Source organism: Cololabis saira, chromosome 23 (assembly GCF_033807715.1).
Source record: "Cololabis saira isolate AMF1-May2022 chromosome 23, fColSai1.1, whole genome shotgun sequence".
Classification (NCBI taxonomy): domain Eukaryota; kingdom Metazoa; phylum Chordata; class Actinopteri; order Beloniformes; family Belonidae; genus Cololabis; species Cololabis saira.
In genome coordinates, this window is record NC_084609.1 from 29,837,298 (window position 1) to 29,859,429 (window position 22,132).

The 22,132-nt window shown below is 41.9% G+C and overlaps 1 protein-coding gene across 2 annotated transcripts in view; it reads left to right on the plus strand.

Annotated features, from left to right (window-relative positions):
- Window positions 1-2,683: 2,683 nt before the first annotated feature.
- Window positions 2,684-22,132, plus strand: part of ipo8 (importin 8) — a 46,694-nt gene continuing 27,245 nt past the window's right edge. For both annotated transcript variants that reach the window (XM_061714642.1, XM_061714643.1), the window contains exons 1-10: window positions 2,684-2,851; window positions 5,132-5,213; window positions 9,877-10,033; window positions 10,878-11,036; window positions 13,089-13,245; window positions 13,347-13,436; window positions 16,806-16,900; window positions 16,988-17,072; window positions 17,703-17,837; window positions 20,110-20,209. In XM_061714642.1, coding sequence (XP_061570626.1) covers window positions 2,768-2,851; window positions 5,132-5,213; window positions 9,877-10,033; window positions 10,878-11,036; window positions 13,089-13,245; window positions 13,347-13,436; window positions 16,806-16,900; window positions 16,988-17,072; window positions 17,703-17,837; window positions 20,110-20,209 — 1,144 coding nt within the window. In that variant the 5' untranslated portion in view covers window positions 2,684-2,767. The remainder of the gene's footprint in view (window positions 2,852-5,131; window positions 5,214-9,876; window positions 10,034-10,877; window positions 11,037-13,088; window positions 13,246-13,346; window positions 13,437-16,805; window positions 16,901-16,987; window positions 17,073-17,702; window positions 17,838-20,109; window positions 20,210-22,132) is intronic.

Genomic DNA, 22,132 nt, shown 5'->3' on the forward strand with positions numbered 1-22,132 from the left:
AAACAAACTTTTGATTGTTTTTACTACATAAATTAGAAATTCAGCCTGTGGGCCCTGTCTCTAGTTTTACCGCTTCTAACTTCCTTCTCTATGAGGGATTCTGAGGGGGCGGAGCTATGATAATGCTCTGTGCTGATTGGCTGCCTGAATGACGTGTAGCAGAGGGAACAAAGCCTCGCTCCGGGCTGAAGAGCAGCATGGGATGCTATTAAAGCGTGTCCCATGCAAGCGAGCGTCAGCGACAAAATCAATTCTATTGCCTTATTTTCTATTGGACTGTCCTAACTGGCCGCCAGATTAACGATTTCAGTGTGGACAGAGAGCGTCCGATGTCACGCAGCTCGACAGTCGGACACTCGCATGCAGTTATGACACGGTGTAAACGACTCCCTGGGATATTAAAGCCTGAATTACGGTTCTGCATTAAATCGACGCGTATCCTACGCCGTAGGCTCTGCGTTGGTGTAACGCGGAACCATAAATCAGCCTTTAGTTCCCTGAAGACTACACTAATTCACACAGGAAGATTTAATTGAATTCTAAACAGGTACACCACAGTTATTTACTCCGATTCCTCATCATTTCATATGTTACAAGACAAATTAATTATGTTAACTGTAAAGAAATCACAACACTGAATGTTCACAAATGACAACTTTGTTAAAAAAAATTAATTTGTACACATTATACACTGTTTATATACACCAAGTTGTATATAAATAACATTTATGCACTTTTGCTGGCTCAAGGAAGGACTCTGCATTTCTTCTGAAGGTGTCGTTGAACAGCTTCAGGTGCTTGGAAGGTCTGAAACCAGAATTTATTACTAATAGTTGGGTAACACCAGAGCTCCGGTGAGTGGCTCCATTAGGTAACACTGGAGCTACTCACCAGAGCTCCAGTGTTACCCGTAGACAAATATAAATAACGTAAAAAATTAACGTCACTTACCGCTGACTCGTGTGCAGTTGCCGGGTCCGTACTGTTGGCACTGATCCTTTTATGAGGGTAAGTGCTCCCGTCGTGACTCACAACGGGAGCAGAATCTGAACGGCTCGTAGAAGCCACATCACACTGGATGGATTATCCGGGCGGATGTTGAGGACCCAAAAGCAGGAGGCAGGAGTTCACAAAAAGCAGGGTTTATTGGACAAAACCAAAAGCACTGCTTAGCAGGATCAAAAAAGGCAGAACAGAAACAGGGATCCAAAACTAGAGGAGAACATGGAGGGAGCAAACAGTACGGACCGACAGGGAGCAGGGGAAAGACAAAACTAGATATACACAGGGGATAACGAGACACAGGTGCAGACAATCAGGGCAGATGGAAACAGGAGGGACAGAACTGAGAATCAAAACCTGGGGGAAGTGTCAAACCCTGACAAAACCCAGATATCAGAAGCAAATGGATGCATTGATAACCCTGACTTCTTGCTGAATCGATTGATACAGTGAATTACATATCCGCAAAACCTAAACCCACCCAAACTTAAAGGGGACCTATTATGGCATCTAATACCTATTTTAAACAGGCCTTGAATGTCTTAAAAACAAGCTTTTGATTGTTTTTGCTAAATAAATTATAAATTCAGCCTCTGAGCCATGTCTTTATCTTCCCATTCTCTAACCTCATTATCTATGCAGGATTCTGAGTGGGCGGGGCTATGATAATGAGGCTCTGTGCTGATTGGCTGCCTGAATGACACGATACACCGCTACGAAAAAATGGTGGAAGCTGCGGCCGGCTGAGTTAGTTGTGGGCGTGGTTTCACACATCACCGTCTGCTGCCGTTGTTACGTAACGACGGGAGCAGAATCTGAACGGCTCGTAGAAGTCACATCACACTGGAAGGATCATCCGGGCGGCTGTACAGACACTGCAGAATTTGGTTGCTTTCCTCCTTCTCTGAGTTGGCAGAGGGGAGTCCACTTTATATATGTTAAAGCAAGAAAAAACCTGTTTTTCAGAATAGGTCCCCTTTAAGTATAATAATATTATTGTATAATATTAATATTATAATATTCATATATAATAATATTATATAATGTCATCTTGTTTGGGCCAGGATAAACAGGAAAGAGCGGAGCAGTGCTGCTACTGCTGCTGTGACAGGAGTTGTTACCATGGTAACAACTCCCTCCCAACAGCAGGAAGTGCTGTGTGGCTCTGAGTAGTACGTCCCAATTAATGCATATTGCATACTACTGATATTTACTCAAAAGTGTGCCGAACTTAAGTATACTTTGTGAGTATATACTGTTTAGTATGGCATTTCGGACGCACCAAAGTTTTTTACTTATAAGAGCAGGAGATATGAAGCAGAGGAAGGTGGTTTATTATAAGTGTGTCACCATAGCAACCAGTCACAGGATATATTCACAATTAAAATTATTTTTTTCATTCATTCATGCACTTTTGTCTGCTTCCTGGAAGGATGGTGACCTCCCTATGGGATCCAGCAGAGGGCAGTTCTGCATCTGTTGGGATTGAATCCGTGTTCAGAAGTGAAGACGAAGAAGCTCACGTCCATTTGTGCGTAAATCCAGCCGGGCTTCAACGGAAACAGCAGCCGCTTTCCCTTCAAAATAAGAGCCTCGACGTCTGTTCAAGTACGATTTTAAACTGTTTTTGGAACACGGGTCTTTTACTCTGAAAGGGCTGTGCGGAAGTGCTGGAGGTCGGTTCCGGAGGTGTTGTGTACACGGGCCGCTGCTACACAAGCACAAAGTCGCTCCGGGAGAGCTGGACCCGAACCACCGAGCCAACATGGACCCGAACCGGATCATCCAGGCTCTGAAGGGAACCATCGACCCCAACCTGCGGCTGGCCGCGGAGAGCGAGCTCAACCAGGTGGGAGGGTGTGTGTGTGTGTGTGTGTGTGTGTGTGTGTGTGTGTGTGTGTGTGTGTGTGTGTGTGTGTGTGTGTGTGTGTGTGTGCGTGTGCGTGTGCGTGTGTGTGCGCGTGTGAACCCGCTGCTGGTTCCTTCAGTTATCTACCTGTAACGGATCCAGATCAGATCTGAGTCCAGATCTGAGTCCAGATCTGAGTCCAGATCTGAGTCTGAGTCCAGATCCAGAGTCCAGATCTGAGTCCAGATCTGAGTCTGAGTCCAGATCTGAGTCTGAGTCTAGATCTGAGTCCAGATCTGAGTCTGAGTCCAGATCCAGAGTCCAGATCTGAGTCCAGATCTGAGTCTGAGTCCAGATCTGAGTCTGAGTCCAGATCTGAGTCTGAGTCCAGATCTGAGTCCGAGTCCAGATCTGAGTCCAGATCTGAGTCTGAGTCCAGATCTGAGTCTGAGTCCAGATCTGAGTCTGAGTCCAGATCTGAGTCTGAGTCCAGATCTGAGTCCAGATCTGAGTCCAGATCTGAGTCTGAGTCCAGATCTGAGTCCAGATCTGAGTCCAGATCTGAGTCTGAGTCCAGATCTGAGTCCAGATCTGAGTCCAGATCTGAGTCCAGATCTGAGTCCAGATCTGAGTCCAGATCTGAGTCCAGATCTGAGTCCAGATCTGAGTCTGAGTCCAGGTCTGAGTCCAGATCTGAGTCTGAGTCTAGATCTGAGTCCAGATCTGAGTCTAGATCTGAGTCAGAGTCCAGATCAGAGTCTGAGTCCAGATCTGAGTCTTGAGTCCAGACCTGAGTCTTGAGTCCAGATCTGAGTCCAGATCTGAGTCCAGATCTGAGTCTGAGTCTAGATCTGAATCTAGATCTGAATCTGAGTCTAGATCTGAGTCCAGATCTGAGTCTGAGTCCAGATCTGAGTCCAGATCTGAGTCTGAGTCTAGACCTGAGTCTAAGTCCAGATCTGAGTCTGAGTCCAGGTCTGAGTCCAGATCTGAGTCTGAGTCTAGATCTGAGTCTGAGTCCAGATCAGAGTCTGAGTCCAGACCTGAGTCTTGAGTCCAGATCTGAGTCCAGATCTGAGTCTGAGTCCAGGTCTGAGTCCAGGTCTGAGTCCAGGTCTGAGTCTGAGTCCAGATCTGAGTCCAGATCTGAGTCCAGATCTGAGTCCAGATCTGAGTCCAGATCTGAGTCTGAGTCCAGATCAGAGTCCAGATCTGAGTCTGAGTCCAGATCTGAGTCCAGATCTGAATCTGAGTCCCCATTAGAATCCAGACCTGAGTCTGAGTCCAGACCAGGTCAGACCAATATCAAAATTAGCCAACATTTTCATGGAAGGATCAAATGTCTCAGTTTCAACTTGTTTTTTCTATTGGGAATAAAATATGACTGAGATTGAGACGCAGATGCAAGATCCAAGTCTCCTCAGAAGAAAACAATATACTAAGCTACTTGGGAGAGTTCATTAATGGCCTTTTGAGGTGAATGTGTAGTGTTTTCATGTTTTAATATCAGTTTCAGCGTAATTTCAAGGAATATATCTTGTTGGCACAGTCATCAATGAACCCCTGATTAAATGTTCTCGGGCATTTGTCGATGGTGATTATTAAAAAATGTTCAATAATCATCCTTTTTCCCTCTAATTTAATACCAACACTCGCAGTTTCTCATACAGTTTTTTCTTCGAGCTTCAGAACCATTGACAGACATTTCCTTTTTTGTCACAAATAGATAAAAGTGAACATTTTATGTCAAGGAACCGCCTCTCAGCCCTGAAGTCATATGTAATAAAGTGTCCTGGGTCCTGGATCAGCAGGAGACAGTATGATATCATTGCCCACAACTCTGCACGTCCATGGCTGTAAAACAAATTTTTGATAAGAGTCCTGCTTTTTAATTGGCAAAGCGTCCAAATATTTCAGAAGGCCTGCTCACAGTAGCAAACGGACAATAATAACGTGCAATAACAACATGTGTACAACATCTATCTACCTCATACACATCCTACCTGCTTTTTTTGCACTGTTTTTCTTTCTTTTCCCGTACTGCACTACTTTTTTATTATTCATTCCAATGTATATACTGTTTATATTTTGTAATTGTATATTTTTTACCCTTTCCCTGCATGTGTGTGTTAAGTTACTGCTGCTGCAAAAAGTGAATTTCCCCATTGAGGGAGAAATAAAGGATAATCTCATTTTATCTTAAGATCACACAATTAGTTTCATTGAAATGGTTTCAGTCATTTGACCAACCTGTTGAATCCATCCATCTCTGTGTTTCAGTCCTACAAAATCATCAACTTCGCCCCCACCCTGCTGCAGATCATCCTGTCAGAGCAGGTGGAGTTCCCTGTACGCCAGGCAGGTAAGACCTCCCACTCCTGTCCAGTTCTCAGTGCAGTACTGAGGGAACGAACACCACCTCTTACTCCTGTTCTCATGTTGTCAGTATCATAGAGAGGAAGTCTCGTGTTCCTAGTTCAGTCCTGAGGAGTTGAAGACTTCATCTTACTCCTGTTCCCCTGTTTTTAGTCCAGTACTGAAGAGGTCTCATGGTCTCTGTCCAATAGAGAGAATGCGCATGACGTCACAGATGCGACTTCACAGCGGGTTACGCTCACTGAGTGTCAGAAAGACTGAGTGGCAGCGTAAACTTTTAGTTTGAGCAACTCAAAAACATCTAGAATGGGAAAGAGCTGTTGTGGGATTGACTAGTGGAGAAGACGGGATAACAGCCAATTATCAGCTTAAATTAAAGTCAGTTGTACTTGACAGTGACCTGTACAGTTACCCCAAGAACCAGTGGTCCATGGACATTAATATTTGGTACAGCTACCCCAAGAACAAGTGGTCCATGGACATTAATATTTGGTACAGTTACCAAGAACCAGTGGTCCATGGACATTAATATTTGGTACAGCTACCCCAAGAACAAGTGGTCCATGGACATTAATATTTGGTACAGTTACCAAGAACCAGTGGTCCATGGACATTAATATTTGGTACAGTTACCAAGAACCAGGGGTCCATGGACATTAATATTTTGTACAGTTACCCCAAGAACCAGTGGTCCATGGACATTAATATTTGGTACAGTTACCAAGAACCAGTGGTCCATGGACATTAATATTTGGTACAGTTACCAAGAACCAGTGGTCCATGGACATTAATATTTGGTACAGTTACCCCAAGAACCAGTGGTCCATGGACATTAATATTTGGTACAGTTACCAAGAACCAGTGGTCCATGGACATTAATATTTGGTACAGTTACCAAGAACCAGTGGTCCATGGACATTAATATTTGGTACAGTTACCAAGAACCAGTGGTCCATGGACATTAATATTTGGTACAGTTACCAAGAACCAGTGGTCCATGGACATTAATATTTGGTACAGTTACCCCAAGAACAAGTGGTCCATGGACATTAATATTTGGTACAGTTACCAAGAACCAGTGGTCCATGGACATTAATATTTGGTACAGTTACCAAGAACCAGTGGTCCATGGACATTAATATTTGGTACAGTTACCCCAAGAACCAGTGGTCCATGGACATTAATATTTGGTACAGTTACCAAGAACCAGTGGTCCATGGACATTAATATTTGGTACAGTTACCAAGAACCAGTGGTCCATGGACATTAATATTTGGTACAGTTACCCCAAGAACCAGTGGTCCATGGACATTAATATTTGGTACAGTTACCAAGAACCAGTGGTCCATGGACATTAATATTTGGTACAGTTACCAAGAACCAGTGGTCCATGGACATTAATATTTGGTACACTTACCAAGAACCAGTGGTCCATGGACATTAATCGTGTGAATGTGTATGAATGTTGGTGGTGGTCGGAGGGGCCGTTAGGCGCGATATGGCAGCCACGCTTCCGTCAGTCTGCCCCAGGGCAGCTGTGGCTACAATGTAGCTTACCACCACTGGAGAGAATGTGTATGAATGAATAATGATTTCTGTAAAGCGCTCTGGGTGCCTAGAAGGGCGCTATATAAATCCAAGTCATTATTATTATTATTATTATTATTATTAATATTTGGTACAGTTACCCTAAGAACCAGTGGTCCATGGACATTAATATTTGGTACAGTTACCAAGAACCAGTGGTCCATGGACATTAATATTTGGTACAGTTACCAAGAACCAGTGGTCCATGGACATTAATATTTGGTACAGTTACCAAGAACCAGTGGTCCATGGACATTAATATTTGGTACAGTTACCCCAAGAACCAGTGGTCCATGGACATTAATATTTGGTACAGTTACCAAGAACCAGTGGTCCATGGACATTAATATTTGGTACAGTTACCAAGAACCAGTGGTCCATGGACATTAATATTTGGTACAGTTACCAAGAACCAGTGGTCCATGGACATTAATATTTGGCCACGAATCCAGTTTCCTGATATTTATATGAACTTAATTTCTACGCCGGGGAAATACACGAAGCAAAGCTTGAAGGCATAAAAAAGTCTTGACGCTTGGTCCTACTTCAAGGCAGGATTTGTTTTAGAAATTAAAGTGATGAGGACACCGAACTTTATGATTTAACCGTTTAACGTTAGCTACCCAAAAATCCAACATTACCTGATACAAAATGGGAACCACAAATCCATGTTTCGGTGCCTGGAATCCAGTTGTTTCTGCAAATTGCAGCGATCCATTTGTCTCTCTTAATCTTATTTTTTGGCAGTCTGTAAAATAACCCAGATTTCGTGCTAAATATATGAGTACAGTCGATCGCACAACAGCTCTTTCCCATTTTAGATGTTTTCCAGTTGCTCAATCTGAAAGTTTACGCTGCCACTCAGTCTTTCTGCCACTCAGTGGGAGTAACCCGCTGTGAAGTCGCATCTGTGATGTCATGTGCATTCCCTCTATTCTGAAATTCTTGGTTTATTCTGAAATTGAGTGTGTAAAATTTAACTTTTTTTTTTGTTTGGTTCTGGCTGGTTTCAACAATTTAAGGGTTGAATTCCATCACATCTCAGATCATTTTTGTTTAGATTTAGTTATGTTTTAATTGTAAGGGTTGTATTTTATTGTTTTATGTGTGCAATGATGGACCCCAGGAAGAATAGTCTTCACTGCAGTGAGGACTAATGGGGATACGTAATAAATAAATAAAAACATTCAGCCAGGAAGACCAATCGCCTCCGTCAACTGACCGCAGCACTCGGTGATGGAGACATGACAAGTGTGAAGCAGCAGTACGCTGTCCGCTGGTTATCCTTTCACAAGGCAGTGGAAAGCATGAAAAGTAACTGGCCTGCTCTAGCGATGGAGCTACATGAAGAGGCTGTGGGAGGAAATGCCCAAGCCCAATGTGTCCTGGCTCACATCCAACCACACAGCTTCATCGCCCTGACTCACACACTGCCTGATGTGTTACCTGTGATGACCAAAATGAATTTAGTTTTCCAGAAAGACATTGTAAATCTAGCCAACATGTACACAGGGATGTTCAAGCTTTTAAAAAAGCCAGTGCACACTGTCCAACATGTTATAGATGCGTTACGACTGATTCCCTGAAGATTCACTGGATCTACTTAACTGCCTTGATGTCCTTCTGAACATCTCCCGATGCCCACGGGAAACAGTGGTGGGTAGCAATTATAGGTTAATGAGGAAATATAGAGTCTACTTATCATCATCATCATCATAACAAAAATAATACAATCTAGTAAAAGCTAGATGACAAAATGGCACTATATTGGCGCTTTTACACTAGTACCTGACTTGACTCGGGTCACCTCGGTTTTGCGCTTCTCCACTAGGGGTCTAACGTGCCGAGTAGATACTTTTCTGTAACTATTCTGCCGAGGTTCTAAGCTGCTGAGTCGGCTGTATCTGACATCATCACACTACAGGCCACCGATTGGTCGGGGGGTTGGAGTCAGACGTCTGAGTCAGGAGGAGGAAATCAGAGAAAGAGACTCTGACGGATTCTTGTTCATTTTATTCCACCAGCAACGGCAGCAAAAGTCTGTTTCATGATCCAACTCTGAGGGTCAGATGTTCATAAACCTGGTGCTGAGGAGAGAATTAAAAAGGGATCTAGACGGAGATAAGGAACGACCAGATCTACCAGGAGCTCTGTCTCTTCATAGCTGCTCACGGCTCCAGCTGACTTTTCAGCAGCGTTGAGACAAATAAAATTTTTAAAAAGCGTCGCCGCTTGAAGCTTCTCTCACTCTCATTTTTTAACTTGATATCAAACACAAGCCACAGACCCAGCAGCACATTTATCATCTCCCCCATGTTCTACATCTTTAGTGTTGTTGTCTTCTTCATTTAGATACACAATCAAATACGTCACAGCAGCTTCATTCCAACCTCCTACTTCTGCTCTGGGTATTGAAAAGAAACGAGGGCAAGGCGTGGCAAGTCGAGTCGGGTTGAGTAGGTGCTAGTGTAAAAGCGCCATAAATTGGGTCTTATCTCTTGATTGATTCTTATGGATGAATGTAACAGATCATCTAGATTGGTAACTTTTGAGTGTGGACATACACCTAAAGCTCCCTCCACATAATCTTCACATAAGATTAAGACCTTAATCTTTAACAGTTTTAAGAGTTTGGCTCTGGGCCCTTTATTTCAGTGTGATTTTCATACAGTTTTGGATGAAGATGTACGTTTATGTCTTGTTGGAAGACCCTACGATGACCTTAAGCTAGACTGGGAGCAAATATATTAATATTTTTCCTCAGAATATCAACATAATCCTCTTTTTTCATAATCCGTGCACCTGAACAAGAATGGCTGTGCCTGAAGAGGTAAAACAGCAGCACAGTATGATGCTACCAACACCTTCTTCCACTGGTGGGATTGTGTATTTCACTTCACTAAACAAAAGTACCCTCCATGTCGCCAAACAACTGGAGGTGTTGAGCCTCCAGGTGAAATGAGCCCTGCACATGGAGTCCTTTAAGTAATCATCTGCTGTTCTGCATCAGTTTCATAACAAGTTGCTGCTTCATTAAAGTTTACCGGTCTGTGTCCTTATAGCGGCAATCTACCTGAAGAACATGATCAGTCAGTACTGGCAGGACCGAGAGCCGTCTGTGGGGGAAGTGATGTTTCCCTTCAACATCCACGAGAACGACCGGCAGCAGATCAGAGACCACATTGTAGAGGGGATCATCCGTTGTCCAGAATCCATACGGTACTTACACATGTGTACACATGCTTGCACCGGGAGTTTGTTCTGCAGAAAAGGTTAGATGTGGTAACCATGTACATGTATTTTTTTTTTTTTATGTTGTAATGTTTCTCATTACAACATGTTTGTGCATCAAGTTATACAAATTTGTGCAAAAATTTGTGCAAAGAATACCCGTTTTATAATTTAAGAAAAAGCAAAAACAAAAGAAAACAAAATCAACAAAATAGGAAATAAAAAAAATAAATAAAAAAATGTATGTACATATGAGATCACATGCCAGCATATGCTTCCAAGAAAAAAAAGAAAGAAGGAAAAAGACAAATAATAAAATAATTCTGAACACAATAAGGAAACACATCTAATATACATGTAGACAGGATAATAATGACTTCAGTCAAATAATGTAGAAGAGACTTATTAAAAAATAACAGGTCACAAACATGTCAGATGCAAGGAGGATTATTCACACTCACAAAAACAACACTTCCCATCCCACCTCCCTTGTATGGCTCTCTATTACCTTTCATTCATATACCTACACAGTCTGTATACACCTACACATCCACGCACAAATGTATCATAAATCTACATAGTGCAATACTAATGAAGATCCAATAATATTATCCGTGTAGTACAGAGTCTAAAGATGGATTTGGTCCAGGAAGAGTCCTCTCACCGTGGTCAACTAAGTCCAGAGAAGGTAGAATATCCATAAAGGGCCCCCAAATGTTCTGGAAGGTTCCAGGTTTCTTTCTTACATCGTATAATATCTTTTCAGGTGTACAGTAAGACACTGATAACCATGCAGATTTGATTGACCTTGTATTCATGGCCTTGCCCACAGCGCCCAGCTGACCATGTGTCTGAGAGCCATCATCAAGCATGACTTCCCTGGCCGCTGGACCGCCATCGTGGATAAGATCAGCATGTACCTGCAGTCTCAGAGCAGCGGCGGCTGGTACGGCAGCCTGCTGGCTCTCTACCAGCTGGTCAAGACCTATGAGTAAGTAACACACCTGAGTCTCACCTGAATCACCTAAGTAGGAGTTTGAAGGCTGACTCTGGATCAGCTACAGCTAAAGCTTCTGAGTTAGGTTTAACTCCTTAACACGATCCCTGAGTGTGTTAAGGAGATAGTTAGTTTCCTTTATTTAACCAGGTAAAGTCTCATTCAGTACGTTTACATGCATCAGATTTCTGATGGTATCAGATAAACATCCAGAAGACCCAATTGCTTGTCTGAGTTTACATGCTGTTCAGAGAATGGGATAAATGTCCAGAGCATGGCTGACTCCGTGACGCTATGTGGTGCTGTAACCATGGTAACCATTTGTAACCATTTCAACAAAGAGCCACTTCCGGTTGACGGTTGTTTTGTTTGGCGCCAATGTTACGCCTTCCGTATATTTTTCCACTTTATTTTGATCTGCTCCAGTGTCCTGATGAAGCTTCTGCCATCTCTTTCGCAATCTTTTTAAAGGTGTTTAAATAACTATTTAACACGCGCCGTCTCCTTTCACTTCCGGGTGAAGCCCCAGAGGAAATTCTCCAGCATGCGAAGACTGCAATATCCGATGTCTCCGTATACATGGAGTTAACATTCCGACTGTGAACGACATATCTAGGTGTTGCTATCCAATTATTAAATGTCCGATGTAAGTCCGAAATAGATCAGATTAAGGTGTTTACATGCAGTTTAAAAGTTTGAACGATGTCTTATACGATCAGAAACCCGATTGAAATGCTGCATGGAAACGTACTGACTGAGATTAAAATCTCTTTTCCAAGAGTGACCTGACCAAGAGGGCAGCAGAAACAGTGTTACAACAACAACCAGCAGTCACACACTATAGTCAGGGACACAAATAACATACAACATAAACTCAGGAACACGACAGGTCTGTATAATTTTACTTTTCAGTACTATTCGATTAAAAACAATCACATTAGCCAAGAGAATTAGTTTCTCGATCCTATAAAATGGAAGTAAATTCCCCCAGAGTGATGAGTTCAGGTTCAGATCATTCTGAAGGTCATTCTGAAGGTCGTTCCATGACCAGGGAGCAGCAAATCTGAAGGCTTTTTTCCCCAAGTTCAGTGTTGGCTCGAGGAACCAACATGCAGAGGAAATCCTGTGAGCGTAGGTTGTAAGGATTAGCGTCTCTACACATGTATGAACATAGATAAGTAGGAACCAGCCCAAGAAGAGATTTATATATAAAACTAACCATCGAGAGTCTGCGGGCAGATAAAGATGGAGAATTTTAAGTTGCATACAAAGTGCAGTGGTGAACAAGATTGCCACATCCTGTAATGAAACGTAAGGCACAATGATATACAGTGTCCAGCTTTTTCAAATAAGTGACAGGTGCGTTCATGAACAACAAGTCTCCATAATCCAGTAAAGGAACGAAAGTGGTTGATATCAAATATTTCCTAAATTGCAAGGAAAAACAAGACTTGTTTCTAAAGAAGAAACCCAATTTCATCCTAAGTTTGGATACAAGTTTTTCTATGTGTGGTTTAAAAGACAAGTTCTCATCAATGACATCAAGTACTTATTTGTTGTGACCATTTCAAGTTCAATTCCATGAGCAGTTAATACTTTAGGAATGTTCAATGGAGATGGGTGACATTACTGCAATAACCACGTGTTTGCTGTGAGGTGAAACTTCTCACCTTTTAAATTGTTGATATTTTTCTAAATCTTACACGATTATGGAAATGCATGGTGCTGTTGCACAAACGTGTTGCTGGTTACAGACCTCGGTGATAAAAGGTTAAATGCTGATACTAAATTAGCTAGTCACAGATTCACTCATCTGCTGACATCTGATTACAAAACAAATTTCCAGCGGAAATAAACGCCCTTCTATTTCAGTGTGTTCACACTTAGATTACCATTAGATCCATTTACTTCAAACGGTTCAAGAACAGCTTTCAATTGACTTTTGGTATGCCTTGGATAGGCGTTTTATGCAAATTTTACAGGAATGGTAACAGGTTAAACGTGCCAATTATCCAGCCGGAGTGTTTATGATGGGTCTGTCTGCAGGTACAGGAAACCCGAGGAGAGGCAGCCCATGCTGGCAGCCATGGCCATCTTTCTTCCCAGGCTCCAGCTGCTGATGAGCCAGCTGATGGCTGATTCCACCATCTTCTCTGTGCTGATCCAGAAACAGGTCCTGAAGGTCTTCCACGCCCTCGTACAGGTCAGTGGTTGCAGCTCGCCTGTTGAGTTGTAACAGATGATGACTGTAACGATGATGGTGATGATGGTGTGGGTAACAGGATGGTCCTTGTTATCCTGCAGTACTCCCTGCCCCTCCACCTGATTAACAACACGGTGATGACTCAGTGGATGGAGATGCTGCGAGCCGTCATGGACAGAGACGTTCCTACTGTAAGACACTCAACACCCTCAAATCATGATTTGATTTTGATTTGAAGATTTTATTTCGAACATGCATGTTTTAAAAAAAAAAAAAAAAAAAAAAAAAAAAAAGTACAAAAAAAGGAAAAAAAATTGATGGTATGCCCCGATACCATTTTTTTCACACAAGTATTTTAATTTGTGTACTCGCCGATACAGAGTACCGATCCGATACTTCTACCACAAAAATAACTAGGCTAAAAATGCAATGAATTGGAAGACAGGTTTTATTTGCAACAGAAATTCAATTTTAAACAGAACTCACCTGGCCGGGCTTTCCTCCGCGCTTTAGTCTCATCGCAGGTACATCAACTGCGCATGTGCGGTGCTTCACCTGAAGCCGTCCGTGTGAAACAACATAAACGATCCCATTGTTACATTCCGGTTAGCCGCTAGTCGGCTAAGCTTAGCGTGGTGATGAGAAGAGAGTGATACCCGTGAGTGAGACTGGCAACGCCGTTTCAGGCAAGATAGCGGCAATTAATGCAAACGGGACGTCAACAGTGTGGACATATTTCCCGCGCGCCGACAGCCCGCAGTCTGCCTTGCTTCTGTCGTCGTCCCTTATTTTTCAAATGTGTCAACTATGTTTCACTGCCAAGACACAAAACATCCTCTTACGTGGATCTTTGTAGTTGAATAAAAAGGTGGTTTGGTCTGGCCGCTCAGCGTTCCTTGGTGAACAGCTGGGTGGTTACGCTCTGCAGGTGATCCTGGTGCAGAGCATCCTTCTTTCTCGTGTGACTCTGCTCCTCGGTGTAACGTTGAGTTGTAGATAGAACCCAATGCAGGAGAGCCAGGAGGTAGGCGTTCCAAGGATGGTGATTTATTAACTTAAATCAAAGAAAAGCGCTGACAAGAAGAAAAACACAAGCCAAAAACCAAAAAGCCTTACAGGGAACATCAAGGGAAGAAACAGTACGGACCAGCAGGGAGCAAGGGAAAGACAAGACCAGATATACAGAAGGGTTAACAAGACACAGGTGTAGATGATCAGGGCAGATTGGAAACAGGAAGGTCAAACCAGAACTGAAACACAAAGACACGGGTTTCAAAATAAAACAGGAACTGAATAACCAAACTGTGACCCTCGGTGGCTGCTGTTTTCAGGTCACCATCAGCACCCTCGCTAGTGCTCCAGCGTATTTGTATTTCCTCAGGTTAGATGCCATTTTTTCTCAAATACAGCTGAAATATGGCGTAGAAAACCTTTCAATATCGGCTTAAGTACTCAATAAAAGGATGAAGGTTGAAAATAACTATTTTTGAAACCAGCCTTCAAAAACACATCTTATTCCATTGCTGGCTCATCAGCGCCCCGTATCTTATACCTTTTGCTAACAAAATTAAATTTCAGTAGTGACTAGGCCTGTGTTGAAAAAAATAGATTTTCCGATTCTAAATCGATTCTCATATTAATTCCTAAAAATCGATTCGTATGTCTAAAGATTGTTTTTTTTTTCTTCATTACATTTTTGCCCGGTGAACTTTAATCCCAGTAGTCATGTCATTTAATTCAAACAATGAACATGGCATCGAAGAGTAGCTGGAGCGATTGCAGCAACAGGGCTACTAGTATTCATATGTTTTATTATATGCTATTATGCATAACTACAGTCATATCATTCCTGCAACAGCTCAATAAAACATTTTAATAACACTAACCCAAATCAATATCGAATCAAATCGGATCGAATCAAATCCTGATAATCGATTCTGAATCTTAAGAATCGGAATCGAATCGATTCTTGACATTTGAATCGATTTTTTTTTTTTTTATTTGATTTATTTATTTGCACATTTTTGAAAGAAGAAAAGAAAAAAAAATACAATGGAATGCGTTTAGAGAAAATTTAAAAGAAAAAAAAAAACAACATAAAAGAAAATGTGCTGGAGAGGTGAGAAACCTGAGATACACTTGATACATGATACACTTCAGACAGTAAAACAAGAAATACTTTAGAAAAAAAAAACACAAGATAATTCAATAATAGTTAAAATAGACATCATAAAAATATGATAAAAGAAGCAGACTGTAGCATAACCAAAACAAAGAGCATCTAGATATATAGTATATACAGTGTACAGTACCGGTAATGTAATCTAATGTAATCGATACCCAGCCCTAGTAGTGACATAGCCGAAATAATTGACAAGGGCATGATTACGTTGGTTATAGGTTCTAAATGTCGGTTTTGATTAATTTCCGGTTAATTGCCCAGCCCAGAAGTATAAATCAGGCTTACTCTTCACATTTTGCTTTGCATTGTTATGGAGATTACACTCAGGTTTATGTGCCCAGAAGAATTTCTACTCTATATAAGCTTTAACTGAGTGTCTGAACTTTTTAAATTATAAGAAGGCCTAGTTGTTTGTTTTTGGTCCCGGTGTCACCAGTGGGACTTCTGTGGATAACGGTCCCCTAGGCCTAGCACAGTATGGAAGGTCTCTGTATAGAACCTGGGCTTGGAAATGGACCAGGATTTAAGACTGGGTGGTCAGATGAGTCTAGTGGTGAAATCCAGCTGCTTCTTCATAGTTGGTGAATATTAAAAAACATTCTTTCAAAGGATCACATTAAAATGGTGGTCCATGCTCTTATTACAAGTCGGATGGATTATTGTGGTTGTTGGTGCTGGCCTGGCCTGGCCTGTCCTGTCCTGTCCTGTCTTGTCTCCAGCTGGTTAAAATGTGTTTTAAGTTACGTGTGAGACAGACTTCTTCTTTGGCTATTTTCTAATCCGCTTGAATTCTGACCTGGTGTTAATTGTTGATATTATATGGATTTTATTTTTTTAAGTTATGTTTTTATTTGTGTCTTGTCCTTTTATTTATTTGAGACACATTTTATTTGTTTTTACTAGTGCTGTCAGGCGATTCAAAAATTATCTTATTAATTACAGGATTTATAATTAATGAATCTAATTAATCACATTTTAATCTCATATCTGCTAAAGGTCCTCAAATAAAGAATTCAAATTCAAGGAAAATTGCAAAATTGCAGTGCATGACTAATCAATGTAATACACTAAGAAGAGAAGATTTGAAATCCACATTTTTATTGGTGAAGTGTGTTTCATAAATGAAATTCAAAAGCTTGCGCATTTTGCCACTCATAATTAATTGTGTTAATTTTCATAATGCGTTAATTAGCAGTGTAATTAATCAATCTAATTAACGCGCTAAACTGACCTAGTTTTTACATATTATTCGTACATCATTTTTATTTTTTTATACATCTTCCATTGTTCATCTGTTCATCTGTTTGGCACTGGTCAGTGGCTGCTGTTTATTTAAGTTCTTTATAAATAAAGTTTCCCAAACTTGTGCGTTCTTCAGGAGACGCTGGAGGTGGATGAGGACGACCGTCCAGAGCTGGCGTGGTGGAAGTGTAAGAAGTGGGCGCTGCGGATCATCACCAGACTGTTTGAGCGGTGAGTCCAGGTCCTCTCAGGCCCTCATGATGCCGAGGTCACGTCAGCAGAGGGATGCCATCCTAACAGTTCTGATCCCAATTACAGGTATGGAAGTCCTGGAAACGTGACAAAGGAGTACTGTGAGTTTGCGGAATTCTTCCTGAAGACGTACACAGTGGGGATGCAGCAGGTAATCACTGGTGCTGCAGCAGTTACTGAGGGACAAGAAATAGTCATCTCAGCTGTGTGTTTTCCCTGAAAATGACAGAGTACAGTCTTCTAGGTGCCGTGGTAAACACACAACCAACCCCAGGTCCAGATTGTCATGAATCCAGCTAAATTAATAGAGGGAATGCACATGACGTCACAGATGCGACTTCACAGCGGGTTACGCTCACTGAGTGTCAGAAAGACTGAGTGTCAGAAAGACTGAGTGTCAGCTTAAACTTTCAGTTTGAGCGACTGGAAAACATCTAAAATGGTAAAGAGCTGTTGTGTGATCGACTGTACTCATAGATTTAGCAAGAAATCAGAGTTATCGTTTTACAGACTGCCGAAAAATAAGCTTAAGAGAAACAAATGGATCGCTGCAATTCACAGAAACAACTGGATTCCAGACACTGAAACGTGGATTTGTGGTTCCCATTTTGTATCAGGTAATGTTGGATTTTTGGGTAGCTAACGTTAAACGGTCAAATCATAAAGTTCGGTGTCCTCATCACTTTAATTTCACCAACAAATCCTGCCTTGAAGTCGGACCAAGCGTCAAGACTTTTGTATGCCTGTCCAGTTCTCTTCCCACAGTGTTTTGTCCATACAGGTGCTGCTGAAGGTGGTGGACCAGCACAGGCAGAGGCAGTACGTCACCCCTCGAGTCCTGCAGCAGAGTCTCATCTACCTCCACCAGGGACTCTCACACTCACTCACCTGGAAACAGATGAAGCCTCACATGCAGGTATGAACCCACCTGACTGCTCTCAAACAAGTTGTGACAGTTGACTGGATGAAGCCTGAGTCGCTATCTGTTTGGGTAAACTTCAGCGAACCTCACTAAACCCCATCTGAAGCTGACAGTTTACACCAGATGGTGTAAACGTTGGTATTTTGGTCATTAGCTGCTGCCTGGGAGCCTGGATGGACCTGACTGTGGTCTTGAAAGTGTTGTGCATGAACGCGCTCATTGAACATGTTCTTTTCTGTGAGAACGTTGAACTGAACGCAACCTATTTGCAAATAAAGAACTTGAACGTGAACTTGTTCATTCTGCAGATCACAAACTGGAATTTGAACTGTTCAGATTATGTGAGTTTCAGCTTCACTGTTTAGGTCCAATTATTACGGAATACATTTCACCAGTGGGCGGCGCATTTAAAATACTGGACGAGACGACGACTTCACACTACATTACCCACAATGCAGTGCACACACTAGCATAGCAACGGGCACCAGCTCCATGGCAACGGTGGCCCGAGCCGGGTGCATCTTTACATGACCAGTGAAGAGAGAGACGATGCAGACGCAGCGTCAGCGAGACGTCAGATGATGATCCGCTTATCATTATGTGAAAATGTTTGTGAAAATGGTGAACTATGAACGTGAACTGTTCATTTTTAAACTATGTGAACTGACTTTGAACTAGTTCATGAGAAGTAGGAACTTGCACAACACTGGGTCTTGAAGACGTTGTGAGAATCCTGCTGTTGGTAATGGTTAGGTAGGGGTATGTTTACTGGTTCAGGCCTGAACTCATCAGTCCCTGGTCCCCCACTGGCTCTAATCAGATACTCTACCCATTCTACCTACATGTATTTAGTTCCAGCAGAGTCCCACCACTTCAATAAAAGACAACCTTTGCCACCACAACCCCTTACAGCATCATAGACTACTTTTACATGCAGTCAAAATTCGGGTTACTGAAACATTGGGAATAATCTGTTTCCATGCGTGAGCAAACAGGGTTATCCCTGTATACATGGTGATTAATCATTTGGAATATGACTGGATCAAACCAGCGACGCACGGAAAACGTCATGACGCAATTCCCGTCATTTCCGCTTCTTCTTCCTGTATCCAAATCCATACAAACAATCCAATCCATGTTTCTCGGCCCTCTAGTTCTCCTTTTCCAGCGTCTTCCAGCGGAGCTTGATCTGGTCTGGCGTTCGTACAAATGCTGCTTTGCGCAACTTTTTGCTCACCTTCTTGTAAATCTTCTATCCCGGTACTTTCTACCGTCTACAAATGCAGAAATGTTCATATCCTTCATTACATTTATGAAGTGATTAGTCTCCTCCTGGTCTTGGTTTCTCCGTGTTTATAAGAACTTCCTGGACTCAAAAGACCAGGATTCCTTGCGAAAAGAACAAGAAACGCAGAAAACAAATTCCTGTTCCTTTTGATGAGGAAATCCCGTTAGTCTATACATGACCAAATATTCGGGTTAGAAAAGGAGTAACCCAGAGGTCATGTTCGGGTTTTTGAAAACTGGAATATGAGCAAATTCCAGTTATTCAAAGGGGTTATTGGTGTTTACATGGTCGTGCGCAACCGGGTTATTGCTAATATTCCGGCTCTTGAATATTCTTGAACATACTTAAACCTGAGGAGGGAAATAAAATGGTAACTGTACATGCTGGTTATCCTGTAAACTATCAGATAGGTTTCCAAAAGGTCCAGTAGTCCTCTAGTAGTAGACTACACTGAGATCATCTCCATGCATGTGAATAATCCTTGGTACGTCGTCTCCATCCATCGGCGTAACACTGGATACAAAATCTCCTTACATGTGCACAGTCTGGGTGTGATGTCTCCCCTGATGTGGATAGTACTGGTTACGACATCTCCATGCATTTGTGTATTCTTGGGTATGAAATGTCCATGCATGTGTGTAGTCTTTGGTATGAAGTCTCCATGCAAGTGCGTAGACCTGTGTAGTGCGTTCCCATACATCCCGTTTAGTCCTGGATACGACAGTTCCCATATGAGAGTCTTTCGTTTGAAGTGACAGAGAAGTGGAGTTACTTTTAAGTGTGACTTTAGAATATAAAACCTTCCGAAATGCGTCACCTGTATGCCTCATTTGCAACAAAAGTGTTGCTGCCGATCCTCATAATTATGGAATCCAGTCGCGGGCCGGATTGGACGGTTCGGTGGGCCGCCAGTTGACGATCACTGTCCTAAAGTAACTGAGCCACGGACCTCCCAATGACGTCCTCCTCCTCTTGCAGACCATTTGTCAGGAGGTGATCTTCCCTCTGATGTGCTACAAAGATGAAGACGAGCGGCTGTGGCAGGAAGACCCCTACGAGTACATCCACATGAAGTTCAGTGAGTGTCCAACACCTCCATTTAAATCTGTTGTAGACTGCTGCATGTCGTGAGATGTTTTTCTTTTTTGGCGCTAACACATTATCATATTCAAAGTAAATCTGAGAAGAAGTGAAGGACTTTTGTTCTTGAATGTTGAGCTGTATTGTTCCTGAGTGCAGGAAGGATGTGTTTGGTGGTGAGTTTGATTATTTCTCTGAGCTGTTGCTCCTCAGAGACATGCTCTTCACCTGGGAAACAAAGTCCCAGAATGCACCAGGGCTGCTGAGACTCTCATTTGCTTTAAGTCAAGGTGGAAAATCCTTTTGTTTACTGCTGCATTTCATTAATCCACCTTAATGCACTACAACCTTTATTTCTTGAATCGCATTTGTTTTATTCTGTTTTAGTTACCATAAAACTTCAAATAATGGCCGAGTCCCAATTTGCCGGCGGTCCCAATTACCACCGGGTGTAGCAAAATATTTTTTATATTAAACACCCAACCCAAATAAAGGCTAAAACATGGTTTTTCTGGTTTCCAAAAATTATTCTACCGTATGCAAATGTAGCCTACCTAAACACAAACATATAACCTTAAAAAGTGTGTGACTATTTATTTATTTTTATTATTCTTTATTTTATTCATTAAAAACAAAACAGTTCAATATAATTACAACACATCTCTTTCCTTGAATGAAAGGGAACAGAAAGAAGACTAAGCTTATTTTATCTGTCCCCTTTTCCTGAGAAATCAAATTTCAATTAATGTTATAATAAAAAAAACCATAACAAGAACAAACATTATTTAATTTTAGAGGGACCTCACTGATGACGTGTTATGAAGTTGAGCTGCTTGTGTATCAAAAAGAAAGGCAGGCATTCCAGCACCATGGACAGCAACTCCACGTCTCACAAGAAATATGATGTTCAATTTCAGTTCAATGTAGTTCGTTATGCAGAGCAAAACAGCAGAGAAACAGCTGCCAGAGAATTCGGGGTGGACATCAAAAGAGTGAGAGAGTGGGGAAAAAGAATAAAACAAAACTCCAAGAGTTAGCTACGGAAAACAGCAAGCACGAAAGGTGGAGGGAGAAAAAAAACTAGAGGTTAAAGATTTTTTTTTTTGTGGCACCACTTGGTTCCAATTAGGTATACATCATTGTATAATATGTTGTGCTGAGATTTTCACACTCACAGTTAACATTAAAACAAAAATTGCAAGTGAATCTCCAAATGTATTTTGGGTAAAATGGTTCGTCATCAACAGCCGTCTATCAACGTCACACGTCATCATCAATCACTCATCAACAGAGCAGTAATCCTACAGCCTAAACATGAGCGGGAGTTAGAAACACAAAAGTGGAGCCATAAAACACAAAGAAAAAGAAAAAAGGGAGCAAGAAAAAGCCAAATTGCCCAAACTAGACGCATATTTTGTTTGCCCTAATCCTCCTCCTGTGGGAGATGAACCTGACGTTGTTAGCAGAGATTCATCCCCAGGTCCGGGCCGCCAAAAGCTGCATCAATTCAATTCAATTCAATTCAATTCAATTCATTTATCCCCTAGGTGCAATGTAAAAGGCATGACAAACAAACACACAATTGCACATAACAGATATTCAACGTTTAAAATACGTGTGTTTTAAAGTCCACTTAGCTTTCTGGGGTCTAAAAAAGGTTAAGATGAGTAAAAAAAAAACAATAAATAGATTGGGAGCAGGTTTACAGGTATCTACAGTTACAACAGTCACAGACACACACTGGCAGCAGGAACATGGGAGTTTGTGGTAAATTGTTGATATACTAGCTCGGCCGCCAAGCTTATTTCCTTCTCTGTCTCTCGATGGTAGCGATGATAATAGGGACTCAGCAGCTCCAAAGGGCCCGGTGATACGCCACGCCCCCCCGGTCCAGCTCTGATATGTTCGGCTACTGCGAGTA